This window comes from Ptychodera flava, chromosome 12 (genome assembly GCF_041260155.1).
Source record: "Ptychodera flava strain L36383 chromosome 12, AS_Pfla_20210202, whole genome shotgun sequence".
NCBI lineage: Eukaryota > Metazoa > Hemichordata > Enteropneusta > Ptychoderidae > Ptychodera > Ptychodera flava.
In genome coordinates this window covers 28,726,243-28,744,897 of record NC_091939.1, presented here as the reverse complement: position 1 = coordinate 28,744,897, position 18,655 = coordinate 28,726,243, and the positions used below count along the sequence as shown (strand labels likewise).

At 37.8% G+C, this 18,655-nt stretch overlaps 2 protein-coding genes across 2 annotated transcripts; both read left to right on the top strand.

Annotated features, from left to right (window-relative positions):
* Positions 1–513: 513 nt before the first annotated feature.
* LOC139146158 (uncharacterized) lies at positions 514–9,813 on the top strand. The gene is made up of 12 exons (XM_070717572.1): positions 514–793; positions 993–1,141; positions 1,840–1,962; positions 4,717–4,855; positions 5,953–6,139; positions 6,462–6,672; positions 7,087–7,199; positions 7,664–7,782; positions 8,044–8,172; positions 8,502–8,723; positions 8,897–9,034; positions 9,648–9,813. Exons 1-6 carry the CDS (start codon positions 664–666, stop codon positions 6,583–6,585), a joined length of 852 nt encoding a protein of 283 aa, XP_070573673.1. The 5' UTR covers positions 514–663; the 3' UTR covers positions 6,586–6,672; positions 7,087–7,199; positions 7,664–7,782; positions 8,044–8,172; positions 8,502–8,723; positions 8,897–9,034; positions 9,648–9,813.
* A 3,801-nt stretch (positions 9,814–13,614) lies between these two features.
* LOC139146249 (uncharacterized) lies at positions 13,615–18,374 on the top strand. The gene is made up of 7 exons (XM_070717656.1): positions 13,615–14,175; positions 14,644–14,832; positions 15,145–15,335; positions 15,871–15,982; positions 16,533–16,861; positions 17,042–17,249; positions 18,103–18,374. The coding sequence occupies exons 2-7, from the start codon at positions 14,808–14,810 to the stop codon at positions 18,372–18,374; spliced, it is 1,137 nt and encodes a 378-aa protein (XP_070573757.1). The 5' UTR covers positions 13,615–14,175; positions 14,644–14,807.
* The last annotated feature ends 281 nt before the right edge of the window (positions 18,375–18,655 follow it).

Sequence of the window (18,655 nt, the reverse complement as noted above, 5' to 3'; positions counted from 1 at the left end):
GATAAAAATTGGCAATTTTCAACATAATAACAGCCTATTGCGTTAAACAAGGGACGTATTATGCAATCATTATCATTGCAATGGTAACCGCACTGCCCACCTTCAACTTGCAAGCTGAAAACTTATAGCGTTTTGTCTAAAACTGGCAATTTTCGAATCTTATTATTGACACAGGGGGTGCTTTTCAAAAATTCTATCGCAGCATTCTTTGCGTATTCCCCCGGTTCATATGCAAGACAGTTTTCTCCCTTTTTATTTTTTTTCTATGCGTGATATTAACGATATTTTGTATCAGCGACAAGGTGGACAATAACACTTAGTGGCTAATAAAACAGATATATTTTATAAATGGCGTGTTATAAAATAATAATTTGCACGTTTCGTATTTGTTTATTTACGAGTACTCAAAAAAACAAAACATGGCGGCGCCCATGAAAGTAGGGTACACTTCCGGTTACTCGCATAGTATATTATGAATCTGCGCATGCGTAGTCAGTAAGCCGCTGGCGCGACTATTAACGATTGTTCTTGAAGTGAAAAAATTATGATATCTACCAGTGACCTGTACCATTTTTGATCGACCACATCTGTAACTGATGTAGTGCGTTCTTACGTTCCTCTCAGCTACTGACTACGTTGGCCTAAGATCTGAAGCTGTTTCGAATGGCATTACAGTTGACTGTCACGCCACCAGTGAGGTCAGAAGAGTCATTAGAATTAGGAGGTCACTTGCTCACTTCAATCTCTTCAATCACGGCATCATGGACAGGACTGTTTACTGACGAAGAAAGTGGTATGTCGGCTTAAAGTTTAAATTTAATAGACAGGAAAATTAAAAAACACAGTCCTATAAAGAACGCAATGCAACCAAAAGTTATTGAACCAGCGTCCTTGCCACGATATAAAACAATCAGTAATAAGTTCTTCCTTTAACCTTTTTGTCTGAAATTCCTATTCAAAAGCAAAAATATTGATTCATCCTTTTATGTTAGGTATTGCTGAATATGAATGGTGTGTTGGTTCCAAACCTTGGCATTCAGACGTGTACGCATGCACGACCACTGAACAAGAGGAGAGCATCCTATCGGAAGACGATGACCTCGAACTACTTGAAGGTCATGTTTACTATGTGATGGTCAAGGTATGCATATTATGAAGACTTCCCATCTGTTTTTGTTGTCAAAATTAGCAACATATTTCTTCATAGTGTGTACTGTTGCATTACCAAATAAATCCCAAGTTTACGTAACTTTTAATTCGTGGATTATACTTTCTTCATGTCTACCTTGCTTTGATGTTAGATGCAAATACGTGCATTTTGGGGTACAGAGTACCTTTACTATGACTTACTACTTATTGTTTAATTATATAACAGAATGTATGTTTGATCGAGCGTGACAGCACTCCGGCTTTCACACATTTTGGATTGTATGCATTATCCACGGACCCATGCTGATTGTTGCATAGCCATTGTAGTTTCTATCTTGTTTTTGTGCAAGTTTACAATTGCAGCATTTTATATGTCTTCAGTTGACAATTACTTGAGCCATTTTGAAATTCAAATATCAGAAATTCTAAGGCAATTTACGACTCATTCTTCTAAATCTTTACATGCGTTGACCAAGGAATTCTCATTTGTCAACAAAAAGTGGGCCTTAACAGATTTCTTCAACCTCTGATTAAATCAGCTGTAGATGCGTCATTTCCAGCATTATTTTTCATTTGCTGTTCCTGTTACACTTCTTAAATGATCGTTGAGACTGTTTATTACCGAATTTCGTGTTACTTCATCATGACCCACACGACAAATAACAACTCAATATGCCGCGTTATATTCAGGCATATAATAACGCAGGACTTTCAAGTGCCATTGCATCTTCGGGTATGTTGGTTGACGCATCAGCACCTGTTGGCGGATTCGTTTATGACGGAGATGATAAAAACACAGATAAGGACCATCAGGTATGACATAGTAGTTTCATTACCAATAATTACACTAGAACGCAAATACGCCATTTAGCCGTCTTATTTTTCAACCGCATTTGCTACCTTTGATGGCGTTGTATTGCTGGCACCCAATTCTTCTTCGGGCGCAATTTCAATTCCAAAAATCGTCGGAAGAAAGTCCGAACCAGCATTTCTATCTGTTTTAGGCAGAGTCTTTCGATAGGTCATATAGTATATTCTTCTAATACATTTAGGGATTTTTAAATCGTCAGATGTAACTTGCAAAGTGTGTATTTAAAAACACTTCTGAATGATTAGAACAGCCGACAATGTAGGTATTTGTATTTGACGCAAAAACCGCTTTACCTTAGTGTACACAGACATTACTTCCGAACATTTTCACACGAAGGATCACAACTATAAGAGCAATGACTTAAGGGGCATTGCACCCAACACAGCGTATTGCTCAACATCACTTTTTTGCAAAAATGTATTCAGTTTTAATTAATTTGTTAACCTAAGATTAAACTTTTGGTTATCCTTGTAGCTTGTCGAGCAGTCGAACGTTGCGTGATAAAGAAGTGTTAATTGATGCAAAAAATGCAAATTACCGATTTTCGTGCTTCTTTTTCTTCCAATTCCGAAATTTCCAAAGCATTTAACTCCACTCTGGCTGGGTCAAATTTTCTGAAATTTTCACTTTATATTCTTTAAATGCTATTTAACAAAACGACTATTTTGTTTGGCATTAAAGTTCTTACATTTTGAATAAGAGGCATTTTAATTTTGCTTATCATGATTTTAATAAATTTTTGAGTGTCAGTCTTGAAACCCATGCCATTTTAGAATGAGGATAGATAATGCCAAATAAATAGTCGTTTTTTTTCTACATATACTCTTTTTCAAGTGAAATATAACATTTCAGAAAAAGCGTCAAGTTTTGACTTAAATTAATTTGAATCATGAATACCAAAATTGATACCAAAATAAGGTTTTTTTACTCCAAATATACACCCTCTTTATCCTGTGAGTAAACTACTGCTATCATACTAAACTTTAGAGTCTCTGCTTTTTGAAAAAAAAAAATATATAGTATGAGGGGGTTCCTTGTCATATTTGATGAGAAACATTGCTTTGAAAAAAAAGTGCGTTGGAAATATGCAGCTCCACCTTAAATCACCTACATTAAACGAGCCCTTAGCAAGGTTTGACAACATTCCTTCATTCTTCACGCTCAACAATTATAGCCAAGACGGAGTCAGCTTGGACTCTCTGTTGTGCCGCGCAACAGTGTAAACGCATTCACTGACGTTTTTTTCAGACAGAACACCAAAGCTAAACGCCATCAAACAATCGCACAAATCAAACAAAAGATTCAATTTGTATCCTTTTTGTAACAAATACTTACTGAAAGCATTCATCATTCCAGCGAGATATACATGTATACTGCAGTGTGTAAAATGAAATGACAGAAAAACCGCAACCGTCTTTCTAGGGTTACCTGGTTCGTTCTCAGGAAAAGGACCTATTTCCCAGGAAAAACTACATGGTCAAATAGCCAACTTTGCGATAAAAGCCGAGGCAATCACCAGGCGTAATTTCCATTACTGCGCGAAGGACAGCATATTGTTTATTGTCCTCAAACAAATGCCTGAATATCGGTCTTTTACATAGAGTCCGAAAACATACTCAGCTGCGTTGAAGTCAGGCGAGTAAGTTGGCGTGAAAATGTAGGCCTACTGTATTCCCATGTGATCTAAGAATTGTGCCAAAAGTTCACCTCCACGATTGTGATGAGTTGGGCAATTGTCAACAATGACGACGTCGCCAACCATGAGCGAAGGAATACAATTGTCCATTACCGAATTTGCTGCCTAGAAACGAATCAGTGTCGGACGCCCCATCCACTACGTTTGCATGACAAATCCCCGCATGGGCGCTGACAAGTAGATTCAGCGTTACATTTGGTTGTTTAGCGTACCGCTGTATTTCAACACAGCGAGTGCCGATAGCTGCATGTCCGTACAGGCTATTACAAACTCCCGGATAACAAAATCCTGATTCGTCAAAAAAGAGAGAGTAAGAGATGGCATTCAATTATTGAGTTGATGGTGAAACAATACGATGGGTTCGAGAATTAAACAAAAAATACGGTAAATCCTGTACAGAAAGAGCTTGAACGGCGCGGTATCACGTTTCCCTTCTCCCGCTAAACACATCAGCGACTGGTATCCGTACCGATGAATGGTTCCCACCCATTCCCAAAGAACCTCCACCATCGTATCCACAAACACCTTGAATGGCAAGGGACACGACTGGTATTGCCAGGCTTACGAATTTGTTGACATTTTCTTGCATGTTCTTGTTTTACAATTTTAGTGTTTCCATAGACCCTACCCATGCTTAGGGTCAATTTTCCTCAAAACGGAAAGCCTTCGTTTCTGAGTTGGATAAAATCGTTGAAATATTGAAATTTAACTTTTTTCATTAGTTTTGTTCTAGACATGGATATGTTTATCTAACATCCATGATGAAATCGACACGTTCAAAACAGTCCTGGTAACGCCAGCACGCCTTTTCAACAAAAAAGATTTCATGATATTTGCTACATTGTCTTTATGTTTTGTCTGTAATAAACGTCAGTGGCTACGTTTATTTGTTGCGCGGCACGAGAGAGAGTCCAAGCTGACTCCGTTTTGGCCGTAAGTGAGCAAATCGTTTTTCCGTGAACGCTGCCGAAAAAAACTACTGTCAATGTCTATTTCATAGACACACCTAGACTATCTGGCGGTTCACTGGTATGGATTCTATGATCCCCATTCTTCTGTCACCGGCTATTCATGGAAAATTGGATCTTGTTCAGAATGTGAAGATGTCCTGTCAGAAGAGGATGTTGGCTTGTCACTTGGTACAAAAAGTCATGATTTAGCATTCGTTTAAAGATGTTTCCGTGTTAAACATTCAATGTGTATGTATGTATGTATGTATGTATGTATGTATGTATGTATGTATGTATGTATGTATGTATGTATGTATGTATGTATGTATGGATGTATGTATGTATGTATGTATGTATGTATGTATGTATGTATGTATGTATGTATGTATGTATGTATGTATGTATGTATGTATGTATGTATGTATGTATGTATGTATGTATGTATGTATGTATGTATGTATGTATGTATGTATGTATGTATGTATGTGTGTGTGTGTGTGTGTGTGTGTGTGTGTGTGTGCGTGTGTGTGCGTGCGTGCGTGCGTGCGTGCGTGTGTGCATGCATGCATGCATGCATGTATGTATGTATGTATGTATGTATGTATGTATGTATGTATGTATGTATGTATGTATGTATGTATGTATGTATGTATGTATGTATGTATGTATGTATTGTATGTATGCATTAGGGGACGACTGCATTAACTTGCATGGTACCTGAAACCCGAGTCCTTGCCTGAGCAACTCGGGTGACAAACAGAAGACTTTTAATCCCCAAGGTGTGAATGTTCCATTGTTATGTTTATCTAATCCAGCTGGTGCTATTGTAGTGCCATTGTAGGAAAGGCAGGTCTGTGAAATTGATCCTCTAGGGAAGTAGGGTATTCCTAAGTTAATGGAGCCTTCCCGTAATGTGCGTGCGTGTGTGCATGCATGCATGCATGCATGCATGCATGCATGCATGTATGCATGTATGTATGTATGTATGTATGTATGTATGTATGTATGTATGTATGTATGTATGTATGTATGTATGTATGTATGTATGTATGTATGTATGTATTGTATGTATGTATGTATGTTTCTGTAGGTAGGTAGATAGGTAGGTAGATAGGTAGGTATGTTGCTAGGTAGCTCGGTAGGTTGCTAGTTAGCTCGGTATATATATATATATATATATATATATATATATATATATATATATATATATATATATATATATATATATATATATATATATTATATATATATAAAACTGTCGGTTTTGAATAATATTGCTATTCTAGAAATGAAGGCATTAAATTTAAACTTGGAACCCGGGGTAAGATACTACACAACTGTCACCGCATGTAACGCTGCTGGCCTGTGTACGACTGTAACGTCTGATGGTATCATACCAGATAACTCTCCACCCATTGCCGGCAAAGTATACGACGGAGTGAGTCACGGGGACATCGCTTTTCAATCATCAAGGTAAAATCACCATTGTTGCGTGTCTTCTTAGAGGTAATAATCTTCTTCGTGTCTTATTAGAGGTAATAATCAAAAATGGAAGATATCGTACATTGTATGCAGATGAAAATCTGCAGATATCATGTATGTGCAGACTAAATGATTAACGTAATTATAAATTGTTGCGTATGGTAAAATGTAACATAAGTAACTGCTGTAAACAGGCTCAGTAATAAGAAAGAAAAGGTCCAATGAAGTGTGGTAGAAAGCTGGTGTAGTTGTCTTAATATTCGATGATATTTGAAATGATGTTCTAATTAATATTAACTACTTCGTCCAACAGGACATCACTCTCGGCTCACTGGTATAATTTCACGATCCTCATTCTCAACTTTCACACTACGAGCTTCGTGCAGGAACAACACCCGGCGGTAACGACACTCTGCCAAGGACTAGATTACATCTGACCGAGAAGGCATACATATCGCAGTTACCAAACCAACTACAAATTGCCACCCCGATTTATTTGACGGTAACAGCCTTTAACAAAGCAGGTATATTCAAGAGACAAACAGTTAATTCTTTCTAATAAAGGGCACTTTGGTCGACCAAATTTTACAGAGACCGTAATCGTTTGACAACACTTTCCAATTCTCCCAATTCTTTATAACGCTGTTCGTAAAAATATTGTCCCATTTCGTGAATCATGTTTGGTGATCTGTGTTTTTCCACAAACTGCCGTTTATTCTAAAACAATTGACAGTAAACGTTTACCTGAAAGGGGTAGTGGTCGTTAGAGATAGTTCATTAATGACCGCGCAATGCAAATTTTGTGGTGGCAATGAATTATTCTTCGAACCTCGGTCCTCTCTAGTATATACATTGCACCAATAAAGGAAATTGTTTTCAAGTTCTGGTAATGAAATGGGTGCTCATTAAACTTCGGCGCTCATTTGTTCACATTGCAGGTTTACTGATAGAAAAATCATCGAATGGTATGATGGTAGATGATACCCCGCCTACTATAAAAAAGAAACCGACGTATGACAGTTCCATGGGATCAATGTATAATGGAACTCAAGTATAGTATAAACATTATTTTTGTAATATGTAAAGAGTATGACCAAACAGTTTTTACATGGTGTCGCTTGTCTTACTAACGGAAAGTCTATCGTTTTGAATGAGTAATGACTGACAGACCACGTTATACACTGGACAAAATGAATGATATACAACAATATATACACATATACTGATTCTGTCCATACACGCAAATATACGTAAATATACTAAAAGTATATAAAGCATTCTGTCCAGTGATATTATTCAGAAAAAAACAATTGACAGAATCTAGATAGAATGAGACTCTTGTTTCCATTGAAATTTAGTTCTCATGATAATTTTCTAATCATTCTAAAAAGTGAATACATCTTAGTATATGGTATGCTATGGATACTGAATTGTCTTAATTATCTAATTGTTTTTAAGAGAGACGGTCATTTTTTAAAGTTTCCAGCTAAGATTATAATTCATCTATACAATTAGGTATGGAGCGGGCTTCTCAGCGTATCGTGGGAGTTTCACGACTCGGAAAGCCCATAGTGAGTCAGCTGCTTTCTGTATCTACCCATCGCCAAAGCGACTTGAAAGTGTCTCCTGTAAAGGTAACTGTTGCGGTTGTGGTTTTTAATTCTCATTCTCTCTCTCTCTCTCTCTCTCTCTCTCTCTCTCTCTCTCTCTCTCTCTCTCTCTCTCTCTCTCTCTCTCTCTCTCTCTCTCTCTTGTGCTGGTATATATTTAGCTAAACATGTTCTGTATATGCGAAATGTGATGTTCTAAAGTTTCTTTACCACTGCATTTCAATACCTAGCCCAAACAATAGTGGAACGCCGTTTAATTGATTTTCTACGATGTTGACATTACAGGTACAAGGCAATCTTCATCAGTACACATTTACCAACATATCACTGCAAGATGGTAACACCTACTATGTCCACGTGATAGCATGCAATGCAGCTAAACTGTGTACAGCCAGCGATACGGACGATATTTTTGTAAGACGAGAGTTTATGTTTTGAATCTGTCAAGAAGTTTGTTGTTTGATAACACCAAACAAATAATAAATAAGTCCCTAAAGCGGAAAGTGAAATTTTGGCGTGGCTAACATTTTTTATTTAAATGGCTATGTTAGACAACCTCAATAATCGGTATTTGTAAAAGGAATTTGTTTCACTTGAAATTTGGATAAGTTCTGCGAACGTAAGCAGGAACCAAACCTTATTATTAAATGTAAAAGGGGGTTTATCCACCATGCACTATTTAATTTGGCAGTTAAATTTAATCATACAATGATTTCCTTCAATCAAACTTTATTCATTTGCAGGTTGATTCCAGTCCTCCAACTGTTGGTACATTCGCTGTAGAGACCGACCACGCGGCTGGTTTAACACGTCATCGGGAAGGCTGGATGACGTATCACCAAAGCCAGGGGCAAAACTCAGCCAATATTAAACTAGCTTGGTTAGGATTTGCAGATATCCACACAGGAATAAGACATTACCATGTTGGTGTAGGCAGTAGATATGCTTCATGGGATATGACTGGGGTAAGTGAGACATCGACATGTAAACGTCCGTCACTTTTTGGAAAAGCATGGAACCTATTGCAATCATGTCTGGACGTTATATTGAACTTGACGATTCGAAGTATCATATATCATAATTGGTCAACATTCAGGGTTTTTGTTTGTTTCAATAATGCATAATATATTTCTAAAAGAATACGACAGTTCAAGTCCAACATTCCAATGGGTCGTCTCATTTCGATGAAGGTAGCATACAAACTGCAACTGTTGATGTCAACAGGGACCTGATTCCTGGAGAACATATATATTGTACACTGTGGGCAGTAAATAACGTAAGAGAATTATATAGTTAGATACCCAATTCATGCATTTTTCTTTACATAGGTCAGTGTATTTCCCCCTTCACCTCTGCACACAACGAAATGTACCGAAAATTATGGCTCACTCTTTGAAAGTGTTGTTCATGGTCATTGATTATATTATTATTATTATTATTATTAGACTTTATTTAAACTCGATAGACTGTTGAGCCGAAGGCTCTTCTCACACAGTGTCGAGATGCAAGAAATATACAAATATAACCTATTACATGCATAATCTTTATTGCAGTGGTTTCCTATCGTATTCAAATTTGCAACCTGCGATAACACTAACCAAGCAAAGATGTGAGCGCTCAAAATCACTCAAGAAGGCTGCCTCAATACTTCTGCAAAATGTAGTTCTATACCGGAGTCCATTTGTAACAATTTTGACCATGTCCAATCCAACGAAGATTATCTTTTGTAACTTATATGAGCAGTAATTATTTATTACGTATTATGATTGAAAATAGAGCAAGCAAGTTTTCGTTTGGTTGTCTCTCGATCGAGCCTAACATATAGATCTTGCCTGGAACGAAAAGCATGGTATGACTAAAACGTAAATAATAATTTCTGTAACTTGCAGATTGGTTTGCGAAGTTATGAAGCCCATGAAACATTTGTGGTGATTAAATCTAATGATCAAAGTGGGATTTTGTCTCTATTGAGGCGATGTGACATACAGACATGTCAGGGAGACTGCACATGTGCACCACAAAACACACCGTGTGACTTTACTCCAGAAAATTGCAATGACGTCACAGGTAAGGCAATGTTACTTTGTGTTCAGTCAAGATCTCCCCTTCCGTTACCTTCGCAATTGGAGGAAAGGAAATTATCTAGCTGAATGACTTTACTGTTATTGAATTAAATGATTTGACTGCAGGTTAATAGTATTTCCATAAACTTACACAAACAGGAACAATCGGTACCAGCAAGTTCAAGTCTTAGATGTTATCGACTACAGAGATGTAGAATTGATCGGCGATGCCTTCCAAGACGTCAACTTCACAGCTTCAAGATGTGCTTTGGCTGCAAGGTGGAGAGCTTCGAATAACGGTAGGGAAAGAAACCTGTGGATACGCACGTCACCCAATAATCATTACGCAAATATGCATCATATAAGCAAAGCACAGATTTGACGATTGGTGTTTATAGTGTATTACACTCCTCATCTTGTCAGAGCATCAACAGGTTGGACTGCTATCGGGCCTTATCCTCTTCGCTGGGACCGTCTATTGAATCAAACCATGTTCAGAACATTTTTACATAAGCTAGTGCTGATACGAGTTAGTTATAAAACCGAATGATGAAACTAATCAACTGCCTGTTTTATTAGAACGATCGGTTTGCGCTTTGACATACCAGCAGCACAGCCTATTTCTATCGTCGGTTTCACACGTCCTCTCCACTGCAAAAGCATATTGTGCAAGATTCCGATACTCTATAATAAGCAAAATCCACTTTGCATGCCGATATTTGGCGATATGTCACCTAGTTTAACATAATTCTCGCATATATAGCTGCTGTTTTGAAACATTTCATTCAACTTTTTACCCTATGCATTAGGGATACCTGTTCAACACTATGAATGGAGTGTTGGAAGCAAAGGTGACGCACCAGGATCTGGAATATTGAATCCCGCCTTCGACAGAATATGGCACGACGCTGGTCTGAACACTTTTGCAGTTTTTACCGCTAGGGACAGTGAGTTAACATTTTGTCTTTTCTTTGCCAGTTCTTCCTCTGTCCGTTATGGTTGTGAAAGTGACCAGAAAATAACAGCAAAAAGTATAAATTGGAATCCTAACTAAAATCTCTTGTGCACTTTTACAGTTTATCTGAATACAAACCTTGAATATGTATTCTACGTAAAGGCTTGGTATGATGCAACGGCGTACGCAGTTTTTGCGTCGGATGGAATAATATCGGACGGAAGCCCGCCAGGAGTATCGAAGTCGCGTAAGGTATGGAGTCTGATTTGGAATTCACAGTCAGATAAAGCCTGCCGGTCTCTACCGATCACGTGAAAATTTGAAAACCATTAATGTGCTGGGGATGATATTTCCAGTTTTTCAATCGTATTGACTGTAAACAATAATCGAGTGAGCTTACTTCTGCGAAAATGTCATTACATATTAGTTTCATTGACATGGGAAATTTTAAGTTTTATACAGTCTGACACTTTTAGAAATCGATTGCAAGGTGACTCGTATTTTACTCGTATCACACAAACCCTAGACTGAACTCAATACTTGTCATCATAAGCCTCGAAACGGAAACGTCTGCTCAATTGTTTCTCACGGGAACTTTAAGTCAGTTTCTCTCAAAATCGAGAATAACAAAAAAGGATTGACATGACAATACTGTATCAGTCTCAGGGGAGAAATTAAAAGCACAAATATACCGAGTGGTCAAATTCAAAATGGCCGCCATTCCTTATGCTAACAATGTAAGAAATATTATTTTTCGAAATCAAAACAAAATCAAAACCGTGATCAAAACACCATCTGGTCCACAAGTTCATTTTTTCCACATAAATAGCAGACATGCAAAGTTTAGAGTCACAATATCCGTCTCGAGGTGCATTCTGCCTTCAACATGAAATTTTCAGTTGACCTTATTTTGTGGAGATTTTGGTCAAATCCTTCTTTTATAACTACATACAGGTTAAAGATGTGCTTGACCTCGATAAACTGGTTGACACTGACTTTTCGTCTTCAACGTCATGGATTGGTGTTTCTTGGAAAAGTATATTCACTGAGGCTGATTCTGAAATCAGATATTTTGCGGTGTCTATCGGGACTCATGTTGGAGGTAAAATTTAACTTTCCTTTTTCTTAATAAAAAAGGATGCATTATAATTGTAGACTCTTTATCAAGTGTAAAATAGGATAAATACTCACTTTACAACTAGAAATGTTTTATAATGAAAAATCTGCTGTAATTTTTTATTCTCAGGGCAAGACATCGAGTCATTCGGTGACAATATTGTTGCATCTAACGAATTCAAAGTCAAGTTGAATGGCTTGACTCTCCGGCCTGGAAAGAAATACTATTCTAATGTCAAAGCTGTCAACAGTGCTGGACTTGTGTCGATCGCATCATCTGACGGGTTTATGGTAAGATTAAAAACAGTTTACTGAAATTGTATGCATTGAGATCCAGATCGTAGACGTTTTTGCCATTGGTTATCAACTCAGGTTATAGCATCAGTTTCTCAAGTACATGGGAGATGTCTAAACGATTTTATTGCAAATGATTATTTTATTAGACAGTTATTTTCTTTTCATCAACTTTGAATTTCATCGTGACGGTCCTAGACTTTGAGGAAAAACGTTGTGTGTTCTAGGTTGATGCATCGCCACCTGAAGTCGGCGTGGTGCATGACGGTCTCGGAATTCACGATTCTGAGTATCAAAACTCCAGTACGACTGTAGCTGGGTCATGGCATGGTTTCTCCGACTTGCAGTCATCAATTCATCATTACATGTGGTGTGTTGGTACCACGCCTGGAGCAGACGACGTCCTTCCTTGTAGGGACGTTGGACTTCATCTCTCGATGGTGACAACAAGCGAACACGGTCTTAGCTCGGGTAATGTTATGTGTCTTTAGCATTCAGCTTTTGCATTAATGTATCGACGTCACAGTCTTGATTGGGAACTTGTCATTTCGTGTAATTTGTATCATTAGTACGGTCACATACAAAGATCTAACCCCCAATTGTCTGATTCAGGATCTGCTTTTACAATGTACAAGTACCAAACTCCGTTTCATTTATGCAGGTGATGTCAACTACTACAAACAAACACTCCAAATTATAGTAGAAAGCAAATAGTTTAGTGCATTACACAGCTATTTTTAATGCATGAAAGACACACGACCAACCCCTTGTGATATCGCAATTAAATTCTGGATGACAGAGTTTGTACACAGTAATGGTGATGATTGTTCTCCTTGTTATTGCTGTGCATGTATAATAATCAGGTATAACCTAACGGTATTCAGATAAAACAAACAGCCCTTTATAAGTGAACGTAAACGGGGTTGAAGGACCATGATTTTATCCTGTCAATTTTCCTATGACAATATGATGAAACCCAGAACATGTTGTAATAAGTCATGGTTACTGACAGAAACACCAACGTACACATGTACTATGTAAGGTAGACGGGCGTCAACGTAGACGGATCATCACGTTTGACACGAATTTATTGAACAATAAGTTGTTCATTGAACAATCCGTACAACAAGTCGACACCAAGTTCTGGGAGATGCTGTAAATTTGTTTTGATTTTAAATTTTATGTAACAATAATAAAAACCAGTGATACTGACTGTAATCAGACGGTGCATTTTAAATTCTCAAACCACCAATTAATGTAACTAGGGCGATATTATTTGTTCTTACTCATATTTCATATTTCAATTCACTCTCCCACAAATCACCCACATTTGAATAAATCCACATATAACAGTTTGCAAAAACATCATAATTTATTTATTTGCACTATGTTTCAACATTTGGAAACATTTCACCTTGTGTACAGGCCAGAGTTACTTTTCAAAGGTCATTGCCGTCGACGCTGCAGGTCTTCAATCTGCACCAGCGATTTCGAATGGAATCACGGTGGACACAACTATTCCAGAGGCGGTAAAGAAAGTCGACAACAATACAAACCTGATCGATAAACCCGTCCTTTGAAGAAGTTGAAGCAGAAAATGGTGAGAAAGATTGCACCAATTCCGAAACATTCATCTGCCTCCCGGCGATGTGGCAGGTACAGGGAACAGGTCATGTGACAAGAGGTTCAAATCTGAGTTCTTATGAGGGCAATGCGTTTATGAATATTTATGGCAGCGTGTCACAGTGGGTGGAAACTACCGTCGGCGGAAAATACAAAGTTTCGTTCCATGCAAGTCATTTGCCCGTGTCGACCAGTTCACTTGCATCACAACAGGGATACATCTACCTTCCCGGCTTGCATCGAATCTTAAATTATTCAAGAGACGAACCAGAGCTCTGAAGCTTGACTGGTATGAGCATGTTTATTACTTCACTGCTACATCAGAGTTGTCAAATGTTACGATTGGATCGTTTGGAGACAAAAGCGGTATGTGATAGTGCTTGTTTGTACTTCAAAGTAACAGCCATCATAATAGCCTCGGTAATCCAGATTCATACCATCCCACTTAGTCTAGGGAACTAGCATTCAAATCTCCTGGCAAAGATCAGGCGATATTGACAAGCTTAGGACCGATGCATCCTGAGCACGCTGATCAATGTTGCAAATCATTTGGGAAAAGGCATGGAAAATATAGCTTAACTCTTATTAACAAGTAGCTTTCCAAGTCATTTTACCAGTCTACTTATTTGAAACTGTGACTTTATGTCTTTGATCAGTTGCATGGTCATTATCCGTACCACGGCATCTTGGCCCAGAAATGTTTCAATGGATTATCCACATATCATCATTTCTGGTATGATTTTCACAATTCAAAACTTTCGGATTGAGGGAAGCTGTAGGTCAAATGCGATGTATGTTCTGTCCTTGTCATGTGATTTGCAACTTTGATTCCAGGCATAGCAATCGATGACGTCCAACTTCTCCTAACCTCTGAGAAAGAGGGTACTACCCCATCTACTAGTGATCCTATACAGAAACATCTGCGTACAGATGGCAAAGAATTTTCCCTGCATGCAAGCTGGGATATCACAGATCCCGAGAGTCCTGTAGTAAACTATATGGTCGCTATCGGTACTGTTAAAGGTAAAAATTAGCAATTACAATTCTGCATTATTGACTACTTCGAACAAAGGTATAACTGTGTCATGGGAAATGTCATCGCTGCAGTTTTACCTTCATTTTGAAAAAAATTCTTCTTTCAGCTTAGATATTATGTTTGTATTTTATTGGGCAGTTCATCGTTCTTGTCCAAAATTTTTACAATTCTTTTCGAAAATATGCAGTTTTTCAGCTTTGTATTGATCATGACAGTGTTTAGTGTTCTCATTTTGTGTAAAATAGGTCGAAGTCGAAAATAATAAACAACGAATCAATAATTTACTCTATTTACATTAGGAGGAACACAGTTGCGGGATTTTCGATATGTGGGTCGATCGTCCCAAGTCTTCATCGACGACCTGTTATTGACCAGTGGTCTACCAATTTACGTCACCGTGGTGGCAAAGAATGCCGCTGATCTGACTGCAGTGTTCTACTCTGAACCAATCATGGTTGACGTAACACCTCCAAAGCTGTGCTGCATCGGAGTAAGTATGGTCTTTACCTTGGAGAAGGCAGGTCGAGACATTCATGTTCTTCTGTCCTGATGCACTGCAAAGAAAGCCGATACAAGCTTATTCATTTCAGTTCGATTCCATAATTAATATTCCCTGTTTAGGAATGTTCCCCTTCCTTTCAATAAAAGTCACCCAACATCTCTTGAACATAGAGACAACATCAACACTTCTTTCAGTTGATGGCATGCCTGATAATTCAAACGTACATGTGTGTACAAGTTTTATTTCTGCTAAATGAGATTCATCTATTTCATTCATATCTCCATCCACTCTTTCTCTCTTTTATTACATTTATCGCACAGAAATATGAATATGTAGAAGATCTTGAGCAAAATAAAATACCGGTAATTCAACCGTTAGGCCTTGGGATACGTAGTCAAATAAATTTGACTAATTGAATTCTCGAAACTTTAAAACTTCGTGTAAAATTGGTGCTTTAGGTTTTGACAAGTAAGTTAAAGTATTAGAGCAGAAATTCAAAACTTCCATTTGTATTCTGTGTTAGGATGGTCCCAATGGAGATGAAGACCTCACCTACCAAACATCGTCTGTGATCTCAGTACACTGGAGGGCCAGTGACCCAGAGAGTGGAATTGAGTATTGTGAATGGGCTGTAGGTAAGGTTTATTGAGATGTTAACTGTTTTTTCGATAAAATATTATACCCCCGACTCCACCCATGTCTATCTGCTTGTTAATATCCATAGTACGGTATATAATAAATCTGCAGTGAGCATGTAACGTGGCCTAAAAAAGTAAGCTTTTTAACATCTGCAAGATGTTCTCTCACCCGGCCAACTATTATTTAGGAAAGGCATGATCAACACTTTACAAATCTGTTACCAAATGCACCAACGAAAATGCACTAGGCTAGCTTACTTGTCTGTTCTGTACCAAAACAACCCTTCAAGCAAACATATTGCTCATTAAGGTACAGCTTATCCTCCTTTGCCTATACCTTAGTGTACATGCATTATTTACTCTTGACAGGTTTATTTTTATTGTCTCTCTGTGTTTGTGCTGGTGATATAAAACTATTTCACGACTGTTTTGATGACTTGGTCACTATATAGCCTATTACCGAAACGTTTCTGCATTAATTCAGATCAATAAAGTTCATATTCAAATTCAAACGTTGATACTGATTTTTAAAAATATATATCCATAGGAAAAGCGCCGTCATCTTCTACACTTTTACCGTACACAAGAACCTCAACATACAGCTCGGCTTCAGTTGATCTGGAAAACCATGCAAAGCATGCAGACACCGTATATTGCAGCATACGTTGCAAGAACTCCGTTGGTCTCTTCAGTTATGGTGTGTCCAGCGGAGTCACTCTCGTTAAAGAACCACCCCACTCCCATGAAGCAACGCTTCGTGTCGTAACTTCCTCCCAAACCATCTACAATGCACGAGAGAACCATCAAACGGAAGTAAATAGTATCAGTATTGCATGGGACGGATTTTCCGATTTGTCCGGTATATCCCACTTCGAGGTGAGAATCACGTACTGGATAGCAACAATTGTTCTAGGACCCAACCAAAAGATATTCACATAAAACGTCTCTGAAAAGTCTACCAACTTGAAGAAAGTAATATGTTCCGCATTCTAGTCAGTGTTTAATGTCTATTCACTATATTTAGTTGTTTGTTTGTTTGTTTTTTCATTTTTCTAGTGCAAATTGCTGGGTGATACCAAAGAAGCGACGAAGGCTTGGAGGTCGGTTGGAGTTGAAGGTGAAACCACTGCAGTAATGACCGGTCTCTCCTTAAAGTCTTACAAAACATATCAAGTACAGCTTCGTGCCATTAACTATGGTGGGTTGAAGAGTGAACCGACCACATCAGATGTTATCATAGAGACATGTCCACCATATCGTACAGGTAAAATTTAAAAAAAATTATATACTTAACTGACCAAAATCTTAAAGCTACGAGCAATATATGGCAATAAGAGATACCGCTGTATCTTTACTTTCTATGGTAATGTTCAGAACAGTATAGTGGACATGGCATATGGTCACAAATTTACCAAATACACGATGATACCCACTTCATCATGCTATAAAGTCAAATGCACGAGCAACTGCATATGTAAGTGCTTAACCTCTCCCCGACATAAACTGGATTTATACCCTTGTCGTTCAACGTCGTCAATGTTGCTGTCGGAGTCATAATCGTTAATGATGTAGAACACAGTTAAATTATAACAGATAAGTTTAACTTAGTTCTTAGTTGATTGGACTTGCTTTGTCTCCTATGCAAAGGTACGTATTCCTAGATCCTATCTACAATCTAGGCACTCCAAAGAGAACACTTTACACTGCAATGGGGCGTAGTTTAGCCTGGGAAGGTGCAGTGCCACATATATTTTCATGATACGGCAAGACAGTGTCCTCTCCATTCAGAATCAGTAAACCTAAACGTTCTTGAAATATTGCATGACCTTACTGAAGATAATTGCTCTGCAGTTTTTACCCTTTAAACTTTTAACGTAATAATCGCGTCACTCGACTAGTGATGACTCGGTTATAACGTCAGATAATGCTTCCCACGTTAAACGAAGAAATACACTAATTTACATATTGTTTATGACAATGTGTAAACATGCCTGAAGTGCGATTACATTGGTCACTGCAACAAGTTATATATATTTTTTTGAAAATAACGTAAAAGTTCTATTCATTTAGACATGAGATAACTGCATTACATTAGATTCGTCTTCTCCTTTCATAAGGTCACGACCTGCTATATTCCTGGTTGAGTGAGGGCGTAGTGCATCTGGACTGGTCAAAACTATTCATTAGCAACTCGTCTCTCACCTATGAGCTGTCTGTCGGTTCGACACTTGGAGGCGGTAATATTCTGAAGTGGTACGAAACTCGCATCCCGTCTTTCCAATTGAACGAAGTAGATTTGTCGATCAGATACTACGTCACCATCGTCGCCGTGAACGAGGCTGGCCTATTTGAAATCTACAACACAGATTTTTTTCCTAAGCATAACTAAATGTTTTTACAGATTTTACGCGTATATCACAACAAAAAAAGATCATATGCTGTTTTTTACTGACAATGTTGTGTGGAAAATATCCAAGTAAAAAGAAAGAATTACATTTAATAATCGGGGACATACATTTATCTTTTATGTATACATCGTAAGTGAATAAGAATATTATACTAATCTGTTTTTTTAATTACTGACATTCCTATGTGGGGAAAGATGTTCAAGTTAAAACAGAAATTCAGTGTCTACGTAGATAACATATATGTATCTATCAGAAGTAATAT

Coding starts and splice junctions, on each gene's coding strand:
- LOC139146158 (XM_070717572.1), top strand. CDS start 664: ATGGCATTACAGTTGACTGTCACGCCACCAGTGAGGTCAGAAGAGTCA. Junction 794..992: donor GTTTACTGACGAAGAAAGTG/GTATGTCGGCTT, acceptor CTTTTATGTTAG/GTATTGCTGAATATGAATGG. Junction 4,856..5,952: donor GGATGTTGGCTTGTCACTTG/GTACAAAAAGTC, acceptor TTGCTATTCTAG/AAATGAAGGCATTAAATTTA.
- LOC139146249 (XM_070717656.1), top strand. CDS start 14,808: ATGGTCGCTATCGGTACTGTTAAAG. Junction 14,833..15,144: donor CGCTATCGGTACTGTTAAAG/GTAAAAATTAGC, acceptor TATTTACATTAG/GAGGAACACAGTTGCGGGAT. Junction 15,983..16,532: donor GTATTGTGAATGGGCTGTAG/GTAAGGTTTATT, acceptor ATATATCCATAG/GAAAAGCGCCGTCATCTTCT.